The sequence below is a fragment of the Myotis nattereri genome (genome assembly GCF_964212035.1).
Source record: "Myotis nattereri genome assembly, chromosome: 18".
NCBI classification, from domain to species: domain Eukaryota; kingdom Metazoa; phylum Chordata; class Mammalia; order Chiroptera; family Vespertilionidae; genus Myotis; species Myotis nattereri.
In genome coordinates this window covers 18,702,272-18,725,066 of record NC_138093.1, presented here as the reverse complement: position 1 = coordinate 18,725,066, position 22,795 = coordinate 18,702,272, and the positions used below count along the sequence as shown (strand labels likewise).

Sequence of the window (22,795 nt, the reverse complement as noted above, 5' to 3'; positions counted from 1 at the left end):
AAAAACTAATAAAAGTGGTTACTAATAGAAAGGAAGAAATTGGGGAGAGGAGACAGGAATGAAAGCCTTAGTATCTTAAGGCTTCTTTGAATGTTCCATTTATAGTTTGGAACCATATAAGTGGTTTATATAGCTATAAAACAAAATCAGATCCAAAAGGGGGAAAAAAGCAATCCTTAAAATTGAAAACAAATGAACCTAAATATATATGAAGTTCATGCTATAATCACACAAAGAACTATTCTTACTATCTTTACTACTATTTTGACTGTGCATCGTTAGTGGTCTATATCCTAGGAAAAGAAGAGCAGCAAAGGAATATTAAATGTCATTCAGTTATATTTTTATTAATATTGGTATTTTACCAATTATTAATAAGATGAAACGTAATTATAACAATGTTAGGAACCAAGTTTTACAGTGTAAAAGATACACAATTATAATATCAGGTAAGCTAAGTAGAAACTATACTACTAAATTTTAATTGGAAATATCAGAATGAGCTCATTTATTTTTGAAATGCAAAAAGTTTTAAATATTGATGAAGTCTAGTTTATCAATGTTTTTATTGTCCTTTTGCTGTCATCTAAGAAATCATTGTTTAATCTTCAGTCCTGAAGTTTATTCTTATGTTTTCTTCTATGGATTTTATAATTTTAACTCTTAACTTTAGGTCTGTAATCCATCTTGTGTTAATTTTTATGTGTGGTGTGAGGTAAGCATCCAAATTCATTTGACATATGGATATCCATTTGTCCCAGCACCATTTATAGAAAAGATTATTTTCCCATTGAATTGTCTGTCACCTTTCTTAAAAATCAGTTGGCTATAAATGTTTATTTCTGGATTCATTGATTTATAATGTGTCAGTTCTCATGCCTATACCACACTGACTTGATTACTGTAGATTTGTAGTGTTTTTTAAAATCAGGAAGTATGACTTTTCTAGCTTTTTTCAAGGTTGTTTTGGCTATTCTGGGTCTTTCACATTTTTATAAGAATTTTAGCATTTGTTGGTCAATTTCTGTAAAACAGCTTTGATTTTGATAGTGATTGTGTTGAATCGGGGAGTATTGTCATAATTATATTAAGTCTTCCAATCTATGAACGTGGGATATTTTTCCACTTATTTAAATCTTTCAAAATTTTCTTCAACGAAGTTTTATAGTTTTCAGTATACAAATATTGCACTTTGTTAAATTTATTCCTAAGTATTTTATGCTATTGAGACTAGAATTGTTTTCTTAATTTCATTTTTGGACTGTTTGTTACTATTGCACAGAAATACAATTGATTTTATATATTGCTCTTGTATCCTATGGTCTCACTAGAGTTGTTTACGTTAGTATTTTCAGTGAATTCCTTAGGATTTTCTATATACAAGATTGGTGTCAATTTGTGAATAAAGCCAGTTTTATTTTTTAATTGCAATCTGGATGTTTTATATTTCCTTTTCTGTGCTAACTTGCCTTGGCTACTCTTCAGTATAAGAAATAGATGGTAAGAAAGTACGTCTTGTTTCTGATGGTAATGGGAAAGCATATTTCACTATTAAATATGATGTTAGCTGTAGGTGTTTCATAGGTGTCCTGTCAGGTTAAAGATGTCCACTTCTATTTCTGATTTGTTGAGGGGTTTTTATTATGAATGGATGTTGAATCTTGTCAAATTTATTTTTCTGTATCTATTGAGATGATTCATAACTTATTTATTACTCAAAACTACACTCTTTACTTCTGGTTTCTAGTTTCATATGGAAGGAGGTTGTAAGTTGCCACTCTATCCTGAGCAATAAGTAAAAAGAACAGATGGAAAAGTCAATGACTCTTTTTAGGTCCCTAAGAGAGGGGAGGACACAGGGCGAATTGGTGCCCCCAAGACTGTAGAGACAAACAGGTGAATACAGGGAGTCATGCTCACTGGAGCAGAAACTACGTGGGAACCAGAGCCAGGGGTAAGCAAACCAGAGCTGTAATTAATGAAATGCTGGAGGCTCAGTGTGGACAAATCTGCGAGTTAAAAACCCCAACGGCCCAGTTATAGTGTTGAGGAAATCACTATGCAAGTAAGTTGTAATAAACCTGGCTCCAATGAACACTGGCCAGTAATGTAGTTCCTGGGTCTCTGTTCTTGAATCACAGCCATATGAATCATTCCCATTGGGGAATTCCCTATGTATAAAGAGTCTCACCTCTTGAATTTAGTTCTTATCATTCTCCTTTTCTTCCAATATAGGTAATACTCTAGTATTGGGAAATAGGTGATTTTGCCTTGAAGACTGGCTGTTAACGATGCAGTACTGTAAGGATCTCGTATTTTTTATACTTTTTCAATGTTATTAATCAGTTAAATAAAGTTTGTTAGTGTATTTAGTTTCAGGCCGTTTCAGGTTGCCCTGCAGAGGCAATGGGGCACAGAAAGAAATGGAGTGGGAGTTTGGGCAACTGATTTCTAAAGTTGGTTTTTTCATTGCCTGCTTACTCTATGGAAGGGATTTCTGAGTTTTCACTCTTAAAGCAAAGAAACAGATGGGTCTGGAATAGATGAATTGTTGAGTCCTTCTAGCTCCAAATTCTACGATTCTAAGTCCTATACTAGAAAACAAGTGTATAGGTTAGGTAATATATTAAATATAATTAAATTATACAAGAGTTAAATATATTAATATAAACATTGTTATATATACATTAAACTTTTATATGTCTTTATAAAATACAACTTATAATTCTAGCTAGCAATCCCTTTTTATATCAAGGAAATATAAATGATATAGAAACAGAACATCTAAGTAGTAAAGACACAAGGATTAAAAAACATTAACCAAACTTTTTTTATGGTAAGTACTCTTTATTTTAAAAAGTTATACATGCTAGAAAAAAGCATAAATGATACACGTAAACAATTGTTTACCAAATACTTTTCCTTGTAAAGGTGCAAATGATTTTTAAATGTAAACACAAAAGTTGCCAAATATTTTTTTGCAGGGAGAAGGTTATTCCTTCCTGCAGAAGGTCTATGAACACAATGACAAAATATTTCAACCACTGAAATTTTTAGCATTTTCTCCTTAAAACTTTTTAAACTTTTCTTCAAAAAGTGCAATGTGAGAGTAGTAGCAGTGACTTTATAGAATGAGGATAATAATATATAGCTGTATAAAAGAACCAAGATATTAATAAAATGCCTCAGCTGGTTTTACACCCCTTCCCATGTACTATCACGTGAACTGAAGAATTCATTCCTTGGCAGCTGTGATTACAGGTAAGCCTCAGCTTCAGCAGCCTGAGCATCAAATGTAAGTTTTACAACAATTCACTGCTGGGGAGGGCACATTTCTCCCTGCTGGTCCTTGGTAGCAATATGCAAATCAAAAGGAAAGTTGCTTCAGTCAGTCGGTAATGTTTTAGAGTAAAAACATGCAGAGTTGCACATGATTCTCAAGACAGTACATGAGAATCGCATACTGTTTTGTAGAGGCACACAGTAGGGCTCTAGATCTAGCAGACACTATAAAATAGTGGGGAGGAAAAAACTTGAAATGTAGCAGAAAACAAGGTCATATGGAAGGAAACAAGATGCAAAGTTCCACTGATGAAAACTTTGAGTCCTGGTTTTATTGATTTAATACTTTTTAAAAAGATTTTCAAGTCTTCTGGTGCTTAGTGCAAGAATGATAGCTAACTTAGACACTTTGCATTCTGATCTTTGTCACTGGTAGTCCTTGTAAGGAGTGGAATCGTGGATGGAGTACCTAGAAATAACAGCTAGATCATATATAGCCCTTTTCCCCTTATTAACATTTTCAAACTTAGTATCTTAAAATTTCAGTGCTTGGAATTTTTTATTTTGGTTGGGAGGAAAGCTAAAAAAACAACCATGATAAATTAAAATCAAAAATAAATATTCTGCACAGAACTGAACATTATTGTGCAAAGATGGCATCCTACAGGTGAAGTACTTTTTGTTTGTGTTTCCATAGTTGAGGCACCGGCAAAGAATAAAATTTGTTCGTGTTTTCCCGAGCTTAGAAAGCTACAAAGTCAAAGCGCTCCAGAATACAGCAGAGCATACACACAGCTGTCTTCTAGACGTTCACCATATGTGGGACTCACAATGCGTCATTTTAATAACTCCTACTCCACCCCCCAGCCGACGGTAATTCATCCCGCCATATAACCTGCAAAGAAAGAAAATCTGATTTCTAACTGGAAAAAAACACCATTATCTCTGTTTTAGATCACAATATTTTTAGCTTTCAAACTTCGCTTCCAAAGATTAAGAGCTGGAATTGAGCACTGGCAAGTGGTGGAATTATTTTAGATGCTGACTGAAATGCTACAACTTAGAGGGGACTGTTTTATATCTACTTTTTGCATCGTGACTTTACACCAAGACTGCGTCTAATTTTTGTCCTGGCTGTATTATTTTCCCACCCATGTTTCCTTTTGCATAACCTTCATGAATTAGTTTTTACTGATTTTAGAGAGGCAGGAATATTGAGAGAAACATCATCAATCAGCTGCCTCCTGCACACCCTCTACTGGGGATGGAGCCCGCAACCCAGGCATGTGCCCCTGACCAGAATAGAACCCGGGACCCTTCAGTCTGCAGGCTGACACTGAATCCACTGAGCCAAACCAGCTAGGGCCGTTTGTATGTACAAACCCTTCATGGAACAAAACTGGACGTAAGTAAATAAAGTCGGCATCTAGTTTGTGACATGTAAACAAGGATTTCTATGGGAAAGAATATTAACTCCTCTGCCAGCCATGAGAAAACTGGTGTTAAGTTGGGGATCTATAACTACTATATTTAGTTATCTTTCAACCTACTTAGTTATTGAGAAACAAGTCCTTACATTAAGATCATAGTGATTAAGAGGCAGAAGTAAATGTCTTACTCAAATTCCCACTAAAGTTAGAAAGCTGTATGTGGAAGGAAATATACCCCTATTCATGAAAATCTGCCATTATATCTCCCTTACCTGTACTAGGCTTTGCTAGATGTTACCTTTGCAGTGAGGACTTCCTGAGCCACCCTTTACAATGGACATTCCAGCCCCCTCCCCACAATGTCAGAGCATGTCCGCTCCTGGAGGGCAGGGAGTTCTGTTTTGTACACTTTCGAATTCCCAGGGTCTACAACACTCGGTGCATCTTTACTTAATGAACAAGGTTGAAGCAAAAAGGGCTACAATGTCATTAGTTGGGCTTAGCCTTACAGAGCCAGGAAAGAGATGCAGAATTCAAAGAATGTCACCTAAATATCTGTGAAAACGGGCTTTTCTAGAGATGAAGACTAGACAAAGAACTCAGTAAATTCATTAGTTGAATCTTATAAACATGAAAAATCTGGGTGGGTAGCTACAGGCACAAAATTAGAAAATGTACACTTAGAACAACAGGATGGGCTATGAGACTGCCCCTTTTGGAGTAGTGGCTATAAAACAGACTCTCAGCTGACCTTTCACAGCCATGAGAAAACCTTTCAGGATGTCTGCTGCCTCAGATCTCATGTCGACTGATACCTGTGGTTGATGTGCAACCTCAACCACTGAGATGCCTACCCTAGAATTTGTTTAGGCAAAGAAGCTCACATTTATTGAAAAACAGGCCTCAAATTGTGTGGAAGGTAAAACTTTCCTTAAAAGGCTGGTATGAAGTACGTCAAACTATCAGTATTGATATTTTTATGTTAAATTTGAGAATTAACTATATTTGATACTTAAAGTATATCAGATTAATTTGTGAATCAAATGTAAAATATGTGATTAAGTAGAGATTTAAACCCATGATTTTAAGTTTAGAGGTTTAAGAGAATTTTGCTAAATTTGTAAGCGTTTTGAGTATTTAAAATAAATGCATGAGCCACCTGATTTATGTGAATTTATAAGAACCACTTAAGTCCTTAGGATTTGTTAGACAAAGATTTAAAAGCAAAGTAAAATTAAACCCTTAAATAAAATATAGCCTCCTCCTAAAATATATTATTCTATTTTAAAGTCTAGTAAATTTTAAATAGATTTTAAAAGCTCAAGGAAAAAATACTGGTTTTAAATTTTTTTTTTTTAAAGTAACTGCAGTTTGTTTTTACTGGACACCGAAAAACTGCACTGAGAGACAAAGGTCAAGGTTCTAATTGGAACTCGGTCATTTACTTTCTCTGTGCCTCCTTTTCCTCTGCTAAACGATGGGCCTAGAGAGACACCCCACCCCCGTTTCTGTCTTCTCAAGTATAAATCTGGACAGTTACCAAGGAGAAGAGTTTTGTAAGATGCCAGCCACTTTAAAGCAATTAAGTCAAAATAAACAACCAAATATGGGTAACTTCAGCCCTCTTCAAAAACTGCAAGAGGTAATTCAGTGCGCCGACCACCCTGATTTTGACAGTCATGGGCTATCTCAAGCCCATTATTTTCAAGGCAGCAGTGAGTGATTCACAACATAGCTGAAAAGTTACCTCCATGTATTGGCATCAGGATCAAAAACTTCAATGGTCTTCAAGTATGTTGTGCCGTCAAAACCTCCTACAGCCATGAGTTGTCCATTCACCACCGCCAGGCCAACCTGTGGACCGAAACACAGTGTCTGCTAAAGAAACTGATCCCTGGGAAAATGCAGAATGGTTTCTAGATAAATCTCTTTAATAAAAGATAATTCTTTATGGCCTTACCTTCTGGTTTGCTTGATTTGTTTTGTTTGTTTGGTTTACTTATTATTTAATAGATTTTTGTCTGTGTTAGAGGAAAAAACAAAAATCTATTAAATTACGGGAACTAGAAAATTATATTCAATTAGGATATTTACAGAGTTCAAAACATATTAAATTTTAGAAAAAGCATTCTCTGGGAGTGAACCAGAACCTTCAAATTGCTCTATTTTTTTTGGTATTTGCCTGTTCTAATCCACGAAAGTTAACTTTAAACCAATGCTGCAGTAATACTAGATTGATTCTAGTCCCAGAAAATGCTGTACACTTCACATCTCTGTTCTTTTGCACATGCTCCCCGGCTGCTGTTTTCCTTCCTTCTTCTAGAACATCTGTTCTTTCATGAACTAGCTTACATGTGCCTTTCTCTGATGAGTCTCTTCACTGCCCCCCAAAGCAGTAAGCCTATTTGCCCATGCTCTCCTCTAATGCACAGGCCACTACTATACATTGGTCTTTTATCACTAGCTGCAAACATTTTCTTTCACTAACCTGGAAGCCCTTTGAGGGGAGGAATCATCATACTCAATTTTGTTTTCCCAGCACACAGTAAATATTTGCTAAACAAGTGAAAATAAAATCAACAGAATGTAGCAGTGAAAACAGCAGGACTGTAACTAGACGCTGTTGGGTACCAGTAATAAAGAGCCACAGCTACGTGAATGCTTTGCCCTGCTGAGCCATGCAGTGGTGTTCCCCGATTCGTGCAAACCAGAACTGACTTTTATCCTCAGGTCATGGAGCCTTCAGCCACTGCTGGGTTCTCCCACCTGTTGTGCTACATGGATGGACTCCTGACAGGATCTGGTTAATGAGTTACATCTCACTCTTCATCCAGCCGATGTCCTGGATGGATGAAGTCTAGACCCACCGAGGTAGTCTCTGTAGTCACTGGTCATCCATGGTCTAGAATAGCGGTTCTCAACCCGTGGGTCGCGACCCCTTTGGCGGTCAAACGACCCTTTCACAGGGGTTGCCTAAGACCATCCTGCATATCAGATATTTACATTACGATTCATAACAGTAGCAACATTACAGTTATGAAGTAGCAACGAAAATAATTTTATGGTTGGGTCACAACATGTATTTAAAGGGCCAGAAGGTTGAGAACCACTGGTCTAGAATATGACAGGCCAGCCCAATCTGGCCTATACTATAAATGCGACAGACGCAAACCAGTTTGTGGAGACTGGTGGTGGGGCCAGACATATTTCTGTCAGAACATTTATACTGGCATGCGAATTCCTTAGAAATAGTAGGTAGAAATATTTAGCCCTAATAGATATCGGATGAATATGGGTGAAGTTAGATGGTGGTAGATAAGACCGGAAGATGCCTTTCAGATGCAACTTATACTAAATCATAAAAAATAAATCATAAATCTCTAATGATATAGCTAACTACTTGAGACAACAGCAATCAAAATAAAATTTTCCCCGGTATAGAAGTGCAGGGATTGTTTTGCCTGACCTGCATCTTCGCACTGTCCTGTGTTGCACGTCAAGAGTCCTGCACAGCCCTCTCTTGGTTCTGGATTTTCAAAGTTTTTAGTAGCTGGGCACTTACTCCGCTACGGCGGGATGTCATAGCCACCACCGGAGACCACTGGTTAGTTCTGGGGTTGTATCTCTCCGCACTGCTGAGCTCTGTGGTGTCGTCTCTGCCTCCCACAGCATAGATCATGTCCTGATACACTGCACAGCCCAGGTGTTTCCTGCGGGTCCCCATGGGGGCGATGGTGTGCCATCTGTTCTCCTGAGGACTGTAGCGCTCCACTGCAGAGAACAGAAAAGCCAGCATTTCCTCTCCCCTCTAGTTTCCTGCACAGCCACTGAAACTGTGATCACACACGTACATTTTCAATAAGTACTCTGATTTTGCTTCTGTGAAGGACTTGTATGCCATTGACAACAGCGCTACACTCTCATCAGGCGCTGGTGTCTTCCAGGTATGGTGTGGTGGAAAGGGCGGGCGTTGGAGTCAAGGTACCTAGTTGCAGTTCTGACTGTAGGACTCATTGGCTGGGTGACTCTTGGCCTCACTCTCTCATCTTTAAATGAGGGCATTAGAGTACATGATCTGTAAGCATCATTTTGTGCTAATAATTTATTGTCTTAGACAACTCTACCTTGTACTCTCTTGCCTCTATTCCTACTGCATTCTAAGCCATTGAAAAAAAGATATTTGACAATGAATATATCTGAGTGCCACATATTTAGAAATAGAAAGGACTAACACATAAACCAGTTTATAGCTATAAGTTTTTACTCCGACTTTGATATAGAGCAGCGGTTCTCAACCTGTGGGTCGCGACCCCTTTGAGGGTTGAACAACCCTTTCACAGTGGTCGCCTAAGACCATCGGAAAACACATATAATTACATATTGTTTTTGTGATTAATCACTATGCTTTAATTATGTTCAATTTGTAACAATGAAATTGAGGGTCACCACAACATGAGGAACTGTATTAAAGGGTCGCAGCATTAGGAAGGTTGAGAACCACTGATATAGAGGGTTTTTTTGGTCTTCTAAGGAGAGATGGTTGGGGGGAGGGAACTAGTCATATTAAGAAAATAGTTCTTTTATTCATCATAAATTCCCAGCAGCTTGGAGAAAGACATATTTTGAGAATATACAAGACGACTCTGGTTGCCCAGGGAGCTGAGGAGGAGCTAAGAGTTGCCCTCCCCTAGAGGGAAAATAATTTTTCCAATAAATTACAGGGTATGCCTGACTTTTATACTTTTTAAAAAATATGTTTTGATTTTTTTTTTTTTTTAAAGAAAGGAGAGGGATAGAGAGATAGAAACATCAGTGAGAGAGAAACAACGATTGGCTGCCTCCTTGCACACGCCCCTCCTGGGGGCCGAACCCACAACCTTGGCATGTGCCCTGACTCCTGGTTCATGGGTTGACACAGAACCACTGAGCCACACCAACCAGGAACCCGACATTTATACTTTTTGTAGGGAGACTCTCCAAAGGAAAACGTGTTGCTTTTGGAGAAGCAGACTGACTCTGGAAGGGACCAACCTGTGTTGAGTGGGGATGTCCCGTCAGAGCCACCTACGGCATATAAGAAGCCGCCTAGCACAGCCACAGCCACGCCTAGCCTTCGGGTGCTCATGGAAGCCACACGGGTCCATTTGTTCTCCTTTGGATCATACCTGCAGTGAGAGAAACCACAGACTACATGCATGTTTCCAGTAAGTGATATCTTTTTCATAAGGTGTGAAATGACCGAGATGCTGGAGGCATGGACATGCGATGGTCAAATGCACAGTGCGAATCTAACACACTTCACTAGTTTTACGGGGAAAAGCTCTTTGCCGAAGCCGGTTTGGCTCAGTGGATAGAGCGTCGGCCTGTGGACTGAAGGGTCCCGGGTTCGATTCCGGTCAAGGGCACGTACCTGGGTTGCGGACACATCCCCAGTAGGAGACGTGCAGGAGGCAGCTGATCGATGTTTCTCTCTCATCGATGTTTCCAGCTCTCTATCTCTCTCCCTTCCTCTCTGTAAAATATCAATAAAATATATTAAAAAAAAAAAAAAAAAAAGCTCTTAGACCCAGTGCCTGTGTCAGTTATGAGCTATTTTGTACTCTGACTTCTGATGCCACGGCTAGTGCTCTGAAAAAGACACTGTCCTTTGCCACGCTATCAGATTCTGCCAAAAGGAAGGACTAGACACTGGACATCGAGGTAGAGGCCAACGGTTCTATTAACCATCCTGTTTTGTGGGGGGCACAAAGAAGCCCCCCACAACAAAGTATCTGGCCCAAAATGTCAGTCGTGCTTGATGCTGAGAAACCCCCTTCTAAGTCCTTCAGATCTAGCTGTAGGTCCCTTGCATTTGTTCTATAATGGGAAAAAGCAAAACCCTTCTTAGCTCCACCTGTTCATACATTTCCCCCTCACGCTTTCTAGTAAACACGCATTGGCTACTGGCTGTTCTTAGCGCTATCAGACTTCAACAACTGCTTTTCCGTTTTCTCCTGCACAAACAATATCATGCAGGTCTTGTGCCTACTGGTAGTTTGCTTTGCTTATTTGTGTTTTGGAATTCATGGGGAGACCCTTTCCCCTAATTTATTTATTTATTTATTTATTTTTTAATATATTTTATTGAGTCTCTACAGAGAGGAAAGGAGATAGATAGAGAGCTAGAAACACTGATGAGAGAGAAACATCGACCAGCCGCCTCCTGCACACTCCCCACTGGGGACGTGCCCGCAACCCAGGCACATGCCCTTGACCGGAATCGAACCCGGGACCCTTCAGTCCGCAGGCCAACGCTCTATCCACTGAGGCAAACCGGTTCCGGCTCCCCTAATTTATTTTAAATGTCCACAGGGTTTTGTTTTTTTAATTGTGGTAAAATATACATAAAATTTACCACTGTAACCATTTTTAAGTGTTGAAAACATTCACATTATCATGCAACCAAGCTCCATACTTTTCCATAGTTTTTTAGCTTTGCTATTGGTTGCTGTGTTTATTTTTATGTGGGAATTTGGAGAGATTAAAAAATTATGCTATTACTACTGTTATCTTCCCAGAATCCTCTTGCACAGAATTTTTAAAAGTGAGGAAATAAGTTTATTGACAGATAGCATAGCTTTTAAGAGTTACCTACAATTTTAAGACGGAGTTAAACTCTTCAACGTAAGCAGGTAACCCAACTCAAATGCCATTTCAAAAAATTCTGGGGTCATGAGCATTTCTTTTTAAGAAGTAAGGATGAAATATGGCTATGTTCTTACCAGTAATCATAGCACATGAGACTCCAAATCTAATCTCTAAGACAGAGCGAGAAAAAACTGATGGGGCAGGGTATTAAAAACAGAATCTATTTCACCAAAATTAACGGATTTGTAAAAGTGTAAAGTAAACCTTGGCATCTGCCCAGATTTCCCTTAGTAACACAAGAATTAAGGAGACTCCATATACAAAATATTGGGAGTCCTTATAAGATGTGCTAGACAAAGAATGATTGCTTTAATTATTTTTCTGAAAGAAGTCCGGGCAGTCTTACATTCAGTATACTGGGAAAAGACAGCAGATTTCAGAAGTGGTATGCTTGATATCCTATATAGAAGGCAATTTTAAAATGATCCCAACACTTTAATGTTAGGCTCATCAGTGGAGCACATAGTTTAAAAAACCAAGATAATACCTTTCATCTTCCTAGACTTTAAGATCAACTGAAAACGTTTTCCTTAAAGCCCATGGGAAAAGTACCAAATAGTGGATCCATAGTGTCCTAAATTGCTTCTTTTAAAGAGCCCTCTATATACCTTTTATTTTTTAAAATGTATCTGTACTGATGAAAGTATTATAGATATCCCCTTTCTTCCCCCACATTGACCCCCTCCACTCTACCCCCTCCAGGCCTTCACTGTACTATTGACTGAGTCCATGAATTACGCATATCCTATGTAATAAAAGCCTAATATGCTAAGTGTCCGATCTCTTGACTGTTCGACTAGTCACTATGACCTGCACTGACCACTCTGATTGGTAGGTTAGCTTGCTGCTGGGATCCAGCCAATTGGGGCTGGGTGAGCTGGGTTGGACACGCCCTGGAGCCCTCCCGTGGTCCCTTCCCGGCCTGATCCGTGCACCAGTGGGGTCCCTCAGCCTGGCCTGCGCCCTCTTACAACCCAGGACCCCTTGGGGAATGTCGGAGAGCCGGTTTCGGCTCAATCGCTGCAGGCAAGGGCAAGGGACCCTCATGCACAGAGCCTCTAGTATGCAAAGTTCTTGGTTAATCTCTTCCCACTCTCCATATGCCTTTTAAAACTTGAAAATAAATTGGGGAAAAAAATCACCTCTCAACAATGTTGAGGCAAGACACACCATCCTGGCCACCGACAGCATAAAGAAATCCTCCAAGCACTGCCACGCCAACACTTGTCCTGCAGGTGCTTGTAGGAGCCACATCACTGCTCCACTGGTTTGTTTTGGGGTCATACCTGCCGAGAACATCAAGAGCAGAGTTTGTCTTACACAAAGAAAGTATGGCTATGTTCACATATTTACTGACAAATAATAATATATATGTTCTTTCCCCTAAATATGACTAATAACTAACGCATATAAAAGTCTAATTTATGTTGTTTTTTAATATTAATTTTGAAAGAGAGGAAGGGAAAGAGAGAAACATGGATGTGAGAAACATCGACTGGCTGCCTTCTGTACCCACCCCTACCAGGGATCGAACCCTCAACTCTGGTATCTGTGCTAACGCGAAATTGAACCTGCCACCTTCTGATGTACTGGACGATGCTTCAGCCAACTGTGCTACACCAGCCAGGGCTATGTTTTTATTTTTTTAAAAATTCATTTTCACTTAAAAAATTTCATTTTTACTTAAATAAGTAACATATGAATATAATTTTTTTTCAGGATGTTATATATAGAGAGCTATAGTTCCCTTTGAATTACATTTGGTTTCTGGCCTCTTCCCATTTTGGTGTATATCCTACAAGACTTGTTAGTAAAATACTTTAAAATAGGTATAGCCCTGACCGGTTTGGCTCAGTAGATAGAGCGTCAGGCTGAGGACTGAAAGGTCCCAGGTTCAATTCCGGTCAAGGGCATGTACCTTGGTTGTAGGCTTGATCCCCAGTAGGGGGAATGCAGGAGGCAGCTGATCAATGTTTCTCATCGATAGTTCTATCACTCTTCTCCCTTCTCTGTAAAAAAATCAATAAAAGTACATTTTTTAAATGTCTTATTCTATGAGTGGGCGTATCTCTTTTTTTTTTTAAAAAAAGGTATATATCTATCCACATATATATTCTTTATATGCAAGCATGTTTTTGTTGCATAAATAATACTATTCAGTAGGCACTGTTTCCAAATAAAGAAAAGCATGCATAACCATAGAGGAAGAGGTAGGAAAGGATCGCATGTCTAAGGACCAGCGAATAATTCAGTGGGTCTGCAGCAGCACGTTCAGGGAACACTGGGGTGCCAGGGAAGACAGACTTGGAAAAACAGGTGTTGGTAAGATCATCAAGGACGTGCATGCTAAGTGGTCTAGGCTGCCAACCGGTGCCACAGATGCAGTCCTAAAGCAGCAAGTCCTGTCTGTATCCTAATGAACATCCCAAATGAAACCATATGAATTGTACAGAAGAAAATTTCACATTGACCTTGCTTACCTTTCAACACTATTGAGATACGAGGATCCATCATGGCCGCCTACTGCATATAACAGGTCATCAAGGACACTGACCCCAACACCACATCGCCTTTTGCTCATTGAAGCTACCATCCGCCACTCATTGGTCTGGGGGTCATATCGTTCTACACTGGAAATGGCATCTCCACTGCACCAACCACCAACTGGGGAAGTAACGCAAATGGTCAGAATGCCTGTCCCAAAGCACAGGCTGTACCACTTACTGCCAACCTGTAAACTGTGACCAGTGCTTGGACTTATCATGTTGGACTTTTACTTCGTCCACTAGGATTGCTAAAATCTTTCATTTCTAAATAAGTTAGTATAGGGTCCATTTTACAGAGACAGGCAAGGATACCAATTCAAATGGGATTGGGAGGTACTGTGACAAAACAGAAGACTGAATTTAGCTAGAAAGCTTGACTGCTGCCTTTACTGAGCTCCGTGATCTTTGAAAAATCCTGTAAACTACCTAGTTGTAAAATAAGAAATAAAAACTTGACATAACCGGTTTGGCTCAGTGGATAGAGCATCGGCCTGCGGACTGAAAGGTCCCAGGTTCGATTCCGGTCAAGGGCATGTACCTTGGTTGAAGGCACATCCCCAGTAGGAGGTGTGCAAGAGGCAGTTGATCAATGTTTCTCTCTCATCGATGTTTCTAACTCTCTATCCCTCTCCCTTCCTCTCTGTAAAAAATAAAATATATTTTAAAAAAAACACACAAAAAAAACTTTAAAGTGAAACAAAATACATAAAACTGCTTTTTAAAGCACAACACACTACATAAATGTAATTAAGAGCCAAAAGAAGAACCATAATTCATAAGCCTGTTCCTTTTGTTTTTACTCTGTTAGGGGAGGGATTTTGGCTCTTCTCATGATTTCTTACTAGGTCCTCTTGTAACTAAAAATAATGCAAAAATTCTTATGATTTATTGACAAAATATTTTGCTTTTTAATCTGTAATCTGTACTGAATTCTGTATTATTCAACATAATATTTTTTAAAATTGATTTTAGAGAGGAAGAGACAAAAAGAGAGAGAGAAAGAGAAAGAGAAAGAAACATCAGTTGTCTCTGGCACACACCCCTACAGGGACCAAACCCACAACCTGGGTATGTGCCCCGCTGGGAACCAAACCGGTGACCTTTCAGTCCAAGGGATGATGCTCAACTAACTGAGCCACACTAGCCAGCACCTAACATAACATTTTAGATCAAAAAATGTTTTAAAGAAGTTATATTTTTCATAAGCTCATAACAAGTTCAAACTGAGTTCCATAAAGCATCTCTGAGTGCTCCCTGAAAGCATGCTTATTTGGGATACATTTGTTATTCTTTCAAACCATCTCTATTTCAATCCAAATAAGAGCTATATTCTAGAGCTTAAAAAGTGAAGTCTAAGGATACCTTTACCTCAAAACATTTGAAAACTGTTTTCGAAGGGGTTTCAATAACTTCCAGAGCTAGACTAAAATAGGAATGTTTCTAACCTTCTAGCTGAATTTGAAAATTCATTCCTTTATTTCAAATCTCAATGTGCACACATTTTATTTTATTATGGTTTCATATAAATCAGGGTATTAAACTAATACCATGCATCCCTTTCCAGCAATATTTTCCTTAGTACACTGGTTTTCTAAAGGCCTGTGTTTTTCTTTAGTATCAAGGAACACAGTTGATGAAGTAATATTAATTTGATTTGGAACCATGTAATCTAATAAAAAGCTGTTTATGACTTCCATTATAAAATTGTCAGAGGTTTAATGAGCAGGCTATTTGATTTGTCTCAAATGCTCACAACCCTCACAGTAGGAGCCAGATTTTATTCTGGAATTTAAGATGTTTTCTCTGATATTGAAACTCCTGGCATACATCCTAGAACAGTATTCAAATTAGGATACACAAAACAGTGTCATTTAGTATTAGTTAAATATACTGATTTAAATGAAACCTGATTTTCCATTAATCATGACGGCTGGGTGATAATTTTTCCCTAGTCTTCCTCAGATCAACAGATTCAGAGGCAGACAATAGGAGCAAAACGATACAGCATAAGGTTGTCTTGGGCTGCATCTAGCCAGTAAAGCTAGGAAGGCGTATAAATAACTGATATAAGATAATGTTTTTTTGACAGTTTCATGTAATTATGAGACAACTTGCACACTGGTATATAAATTAATGCACATGACTCATTTGAACAAAACATCCACTGCAATGTGGCTTTATTTATTTATAAATAGATTTTAGGTAATTTTCCCAATTTGCTTTTATATATTCTTAAACTGAAAAAAACCCCTCAGAATTTTATTATTTTTGGACTCAAATACAAAGTTCCATTTATTTTCAGTAATGAAAGCAACACAACAAAGAGGAATTAATCCACTATTTTAAAAATCTAACACAGCCTTACCACGAAACTAGCCTTAAAAACACATTACTAGTTACCAAGTTAGACTATTCTTGAGACTCTCTAAGGCAGTGGTTCTCAACCGTGGCTGCACATTAGAATCACCTGGGAATCTTTAAAATCCTGATTTCTGGGCCTCATCCTCCAGAAATTCTGTTTCTTTGTTATGGGGTGAGGCCACAACATTAGTAACAAAGAAACAGACTATCCATCTGTTACTTTGTCCTCTCTCAACTCTAAAAGTGTTTCCTAAATTATACTATATTTTAATTTCTCTGGTTATTTTATGTTACAGAGTAATTTTTTCCTGCTGGACTAGTCCTAAGGTATGACCCATAAGGCACTTCCTATATGTGGCTTTGCTAAGTTCCTCTGAGTTTATTTATCTTAAAAATAAATTTTCCAGAGGATGAATTTCTGGAGGATGAGGCCCAGAAATCAGGATTTTAAAAAGATTCCCAGGTGATTCTAATGTGCAGCCAAGGTTGAGAACCACCGCTCTAAGGTTTTGCCTGTGCAATGAGGTTTTAGGTTTATGCAAACAGCACTGTTTTAGAGAATACCAGTGTTGGGTCAGCAGGTAAGACTGAAGTTACATGACAGCATATGTGTTTCTTATGACAGTGGATATCACAACTGTCCAAAGGACTACTCATTTGACAGTTTCTCTAAAATGTTCACTTTAGTCACCATAATTAAGATCCAAACCTGCAAAAAGTACTTCTCCACAGCGGATAGGCTTCCGTGGTCTTGTCCTTGGTCCTTGCATTAGTGGTCGTTCTTGGGGCAATAGAAGATAGTTTTTAGCCTCATCTACCAAGTCTCTGTGGAGAAAATTCTGCCTTTATTTCAAGTGTCTAAATAACACTGTTAGTCAAATCCCAGCATAGTTTAGGACTAGGTAGGTTGGCAAAGAGATCAAGCATAAATCAAACCAAACCCTGAACGCCAGCCCATATTAACAAGGGTCACAAACATGAGAGCAATGATGCCAGTCACTCTCGGAGTCATGGATTGATTAGTATTTCCATTTTGCCTTCATATCTCAGTGCAAATGTACCTCAACATGCTTGGGGCCAATAATAACTTACGGAAAATACCAGTGTTGGACTGGTCTTTTACAACTATATTACCAGCCTAGTTATTGCTTTCTCATAAATTTTATTAGATTCTGCAGGATACTGGCAAAGTAGCACATCAGCCGTAGCACAAAATGTTTGCTGAATTAATTAAGGTAATAAAACTAGGTCAAAAATTAGACTGTTGCTAAAAAGAAGCATGGTGCCATCATTTAATATTGATTTGCTATCTGGTACTGTCTGAATGGTTTACTCTCAACAACTCTACTGAGGATAAAGAAATGTTTTTTTCTGTCTATTAAGTTATTTTATGAGAAGAACCTAGTAATTGTACCTAAAAAATATCCTAATGCACACTACTTCTGTATGTACTTATTTCACTTGAGTCCTCTGCATGACACAGTACCTGACTAGTGCATATCCATCTGTTACTCTGTCCTCTCTCAACTCTAAAATGTTTCCTAAATTATACTATATTTTAATTTCTCTAGTTATTTTATGTTACAGAGTAATTTTTTCCTGCTGGACTAGTCGTCAGGTATGACCCAATAATGCACTTCCTATATATGGCTTTGCTAAGTTCCTCTGAGTTTATTTATCTTAAAAATAAAACAAACAAAAACCAAAAAAATCTCCCGATGATGATGAAGAGCCTTTTCTAGCTTTCTCAGCCTTAAAAACAGAGACAGTGATCTCCTAATAGCTGGGTTTTTTTGTTTTTTGTTTTTTTAAATATATTTTATTGATTTTTTTTTTTTTTTTACAGAGAGGAAGGGAGAGGGACAGAGAGTTAGAAACATCAATGAGAGAGAAACATCGATCAGCTGCCTCCTGCACACTCCTCACTGGGTATGTGCCCGCAACCAAGGTACATGCCCTTGACCGGAATCAAACCCGGGACCCTTGAGTCCGCAGGCTGATGCTCTATCCACTGAGCCAAACCGGCTAGGGCGATATAGTTGGTTTTTTTTTTTTTTTTTTTAATTTTTAAATATATTTTATTGATTTTTTACAGAGAGGAAGGGAGAGAGATAGAGAGTTAGAAACATCGATGAGAGAGAAACATCGACCAGCTGCCTCCTGCACATCCCCCACTGGGGATATGCCCGCAACCCAGGTACATGCCCTTGACCGGAATCGAACCCGGGACCCCTCAGTCCGCAGGCTGACGCTCTATCCACTGAGCCAAACCGGTCTCGGCGATATAGTTGGTTTTTAATTAGGTTTTCAGGGGTTCCTAGAAAGAGTACCATACAGCTGATACTCAGCAAGCCAACCCACAATTAATAACAGCATTTACAGCCATGTGCTGCTGTACGGCACACTAGCTCACTAATCCCCACCACAGTCTATGAAATCGGTACTATTACTATCCTAACTTTATAGATGAAGAAACCGTAGCAGAAAGAGGTTAAAGTGACTTGCCTAAGGTCACAGAGCTGGTAAATGCTGAGGTCAAGATATCAGGAAGGGGCTTCTTTGACAAGTGACTTCACCTTTACTTTCTGCATCAGAATCAGTACAATCTGACTTCTGTTTTATGCACAAGGGGCACCTTTGTATTATTTCTTCAGATTTCAGCATCCATAATGCCTATGGTTTTCCTGCAGGTACTGTAAATATCTAGAGGAAAAACTGCCACTTGTCTGTTTTTTAAATTTAAAAGACAAAAATCTAAAGCCTCTCTAACATCTGTTAAAGGGACAGACTTTAGATTACAGAAGAAATACAAATGCATCTTCATGTCCTTCCCGTTATAGGGATTTCTGATTTTAGTTAAGTTCTGATAACCCACTACCACTGGCCCAGCCAGGGGCTTCTTGATTTTAGAACATGTTTCTTCAGTGTAAGTTAAGGAGTTCTGAGTACTAACTTGCTCTTTTATGAAAATGATTAAAATGAGAAAATGATTAAAAACACCACATGGCTTCAGATTTGAACCTAAATCGTAAAATCTGTCAAACTGGGAAAATTTATTACATTTCATATACATTATAGAGACAGCCCAATAAAGGAGGTGTTTTGTTTGCTTTGTAAAAGCGTTTATAAAGCTACTTCAAAAGTGTGGTAGACCTTTAACTTCGTCCACAGTCTCAGAAAACAAGGCCAGTCCTATTCCCTAATTGGGCATACATGATGGAATGAAAATGTGCTCCGGACACACTTTTTGACAAAACCAATAGCATTATTTATCTCAAGAAGAAATATATTAGCAGAGACTTACCTCTTCTAACACAAGCTTGCATTAAAATCTTAGAAATCTACATCTTTATTGGCACTTCTACACCAAAAAACACAATACATTACAAAACTAATGGGACGAAATACTGGAAGTTCAGTCCTCTCTTCATCTCCTCCTCTTGACCCGAACCAAGAATAAAAATCTGTTATTCAGCACTAGGAAACACGCTAGTTAGGCAGCAATAGAAATACGAAAATTAGGAGGAAACAGGAACTCTCGGCGGCTGATTTTCCCGACAGCCATTCGTACCTGCATTCCTCATCGCTCTTGATGAGGGGATCAGAGCCCACGGTGCCCACCAGGAACTTGGGACTGAGCAAAGGCAGGCGGACATGCTGGAGCACCTATGAGAAAAGGAACATGCTTATAGGCTAGTGCCCATCTGCCAGGTTTGTAAGAGAATAGTGCTCCCCTATTGTATTTCAACTGTTTGGGGATCTAATTGAATCAACTTACCAATTGATCTAATTAACATATAATGAAGAGGAAGACATAAATACTAAAACTAAATTCAGTTTATTCTAACCACCAACTCAGTAATTAGAATAATCAGAAAACAAAGCACAGTAATATCAGCAGTTTAGATCAGCAGTTCTCAACCTGTGGGTCGCGACCCCTTTGGGGGTCAAACGACCCTTTCACAGGGGTTACCTAAGACCATCAGAAAACACATATATAATTACATATTGTTTTTATGATTAATCACTGTGCTTTAATTATGTTCAATTTGTAACAATGAAATTGGGGGTCACCACAACATGAGCAACTATATTAAAGGGCCGTGGCATTAGGAAGGTTGAGAACCACTGCTTTAGATGTTACTTGAAGCTTTCAGCAATATATTTATAAGCTCTTCTACAATTAGCTTATTTAACTGGACTCTAATTAAAAATCTAGAAGAATATCCTATTAAACTGCTAAAGCCTACAGTCATAATAAGAACATCAAACATTTCATTTAGTGACCACTTATGCCTCATATTGTCCCTTTTTTCTTGAAAATGGCATGGGATTTCCAAGCCATAGGGAAAGGAAGCAGGACAGTCGCCTTCCTTGCTCTCTTCTGTTCATTTTGTACCATTTAGGACCTGTGGGTCGCGACCCCTGAAAATACATCCTGCATATCAGATATTTACATTACGATTCATAACAGCAGCAAAATTACAGTTATGAAGTAGCAACGAAAATAATTTTATGGTTGGGGGTCACCACAACATGAGGAACTGTATTAAAGGGTTGTGGCATTAGGAAGGTTGAGAACCACTGATTTAGGTTCTGACCAGCTTTATAGCCCAAACCTAGAGTTGATGCAAAATAGAGAGGAAGCAAAGAGCAAAAAGTTTATGATAAACACGTATCTCCTTGATTATTTGGAAACAGATGGTCTTTCTTACAGTCTAATATAAGGGACAGGAGTGATGCCTGCTCCTTTTTTGCAAGTCAAATACATATTATGAAAGCAGTTACTTAGAGAAGCATTTCCGTTATACCTGGGGTAACTGAGGACGTCTTTCTTGGATGCTGTATTTGACCCACGCCATCACTGCATTGAACACCTGTTCTTCACTGCGAACGTTTAGCTCATCACTAGATATTATATCAATGAGCTGATTGGCTGGAAGCAACATGAACTCTTCACTTTCCATCACCTGTTCAAAGTGAGGTAAGAATAAAAGAAAAAAACCTGTGATCATACTTAATTTATTGTCTCAATATTTTTCTTAAGGGTTATGAAGAAAAGTTCTATTCCACAATAGAGCTGAGGTTCAAAACAGTGGAGCAGAAAAGTTTAAAAGAAACAGATGGGCAGAGCTATGTTTAAGACAATGAATCTATCATGTACAATACTACAATGGTGGATACAACATTACACATTGGTCAAAACGCACAAAATGTACAACATCAAGAGTGAACCCTAATGTAAACTATGGACTTGGGGTGATAATAACATGTCAATGTAGGTTCATCAGTTGTGTACCCTTCTGATGTTGATAGTGGGGGATGTTGTGTGTGATTGTGTGTGTGTGTGTGTGTAGAACTCTACTTTCTGTTCAATTTTGCTGGAACCTAACACTACTCTAAAAAAATGTTTATTAATTTAAAAAAGGAAACAAAGGAGAGTACAGGGGACACAAAGCTTGGGGAAAATAAGAATTTATGATTCAAATAATTTAAGACAAATGACATCTTTTTTTCCTAAAAAGAAGTATCAAAATAAAAGTTTACATTCAAAGTAAACTAAACTATACCAAATTATAACTCCAGAAATATAAGAGGCATAAAAAATTCAAGAATAGCTTCCAGAGGAAGATTAGTACTGACAGAATAGTGTCTGGGGTAGAAACACCAAGGGGCCAGTATAAAGAATAAAGGTGTCAGCAATTTTATAAGCAAGAATGGATATAATGAGGAGAATCAGACCCAGGAAAACCTCTGAAGACCAACGCACGCTTATATTTATCTATACCAGTACATCTATCTCACTGATATGTGTGTGCATACATTACATATATTGCTACACACACACACACCAATAACTTATCTTTACCCAGGGCTAGGGAACTAACTGTCAGAATGGAGAGGAAATGACAACAAGGATATCACCTTGTCATGCATGCCATCCATAAATCCCAGAAGCTTATAGATCTTGCCATGACTATGCAGAGTACAAGGGGCAGGGTACAATGCAGGAGGGAATGGTAACCGCTACACTCCATGTGGTTTGTTCTCTCAACAGTACACGTGCTACGTGTGATGCCCATGTGTGCAGGAAGGATCTAGTGAAGAGGTCAATTCATTCCATGTGACCTCTGATGCAGGTGATATATTTATTCTCTTGGGACAAGGTTATTTTCATGCTCATCAAAAAGTCAGAATATTTCGCAGAATATGAGATAAGCAACTGCTATTTGAATATTGGATTAAGAATGTTTTTCCCAAGTACATTAGAAAAAAATGTGCATCTCAAAATAAAAGTTTCAGACCATAAAGTCAGCTATACTTATAGTAGAAAATACTAATGAACATTTCATTTGTATAGCAAAAAGTTTCAAATCACCTGAGTGGGAGACCTTCTGTGGTTCAGGAAATTAAATAGGTAACATTTACATTTTAGCTAGGTTGCTTAACCAGGTAGCTTAGAATGACTGCATTGTACTCTCTGTGGCA

At 38.4% G+C, this 22,795-nt stretch overlaps 1 protein-coding gene across 3 annotated transcripts in view; it reads right to left on the bottom strand.

The window, feature by feature from the left end:
• Positions 1 to 2,833: 2,833 nt before the first annotated feature.
• The window catches only part of KLHL20 (kelch like family member 20), a 33,668-nt gene continuing 13,706 nt past the window's right edge, over positions 2,834 to 22,795 (bottom strand). For all 3 annotated transcript variants that reach the window (XM_081111869.1, XM_081111868.1, XM_081111867.1), the window contains 9 exons: positions 21,118 to 21,276; positions 19,878 to 19,972; positions 17,016 to 17,131; positions 13,880 to 14,063; positions 12,542 to 12,685; positions 9,744 to 9,877; positions 8,275 to 8,483; positions 6,460 to 6,566; positions 2,834 to 4,177 (listed from right to left, as the gene is read on the bottom strand). In XM_081111869.1, the coding sequence (XP_080967995.1) occupies positions 4,093 to 4,177; positions 6,460 to 6,566; positions 8,275 to 8,483; positions 9,744 to 9,877; positions 12,542 to 12,685; positions 13,880 to 14,063; positions 17,016 to 17,131; positions 19,878 to 19,972; positions 21,118 to 21,276 (1,233 nt within the window). In that variant the 3' untranslated portion in view covers positions 2,834 to 4,092. The remainder of the gene's footprint in view (positions 4,178 to 6,459; positions 6,567 to 8,274; positions 8,484 to 9,743; positions 9,878 to 12,541; positions 12,686 to 13,879; positions 14,064 to 17,015; positions 17,132 to 19,877; positions 19,973 to 21,117; positions 21,277 to 22,795) is intronic.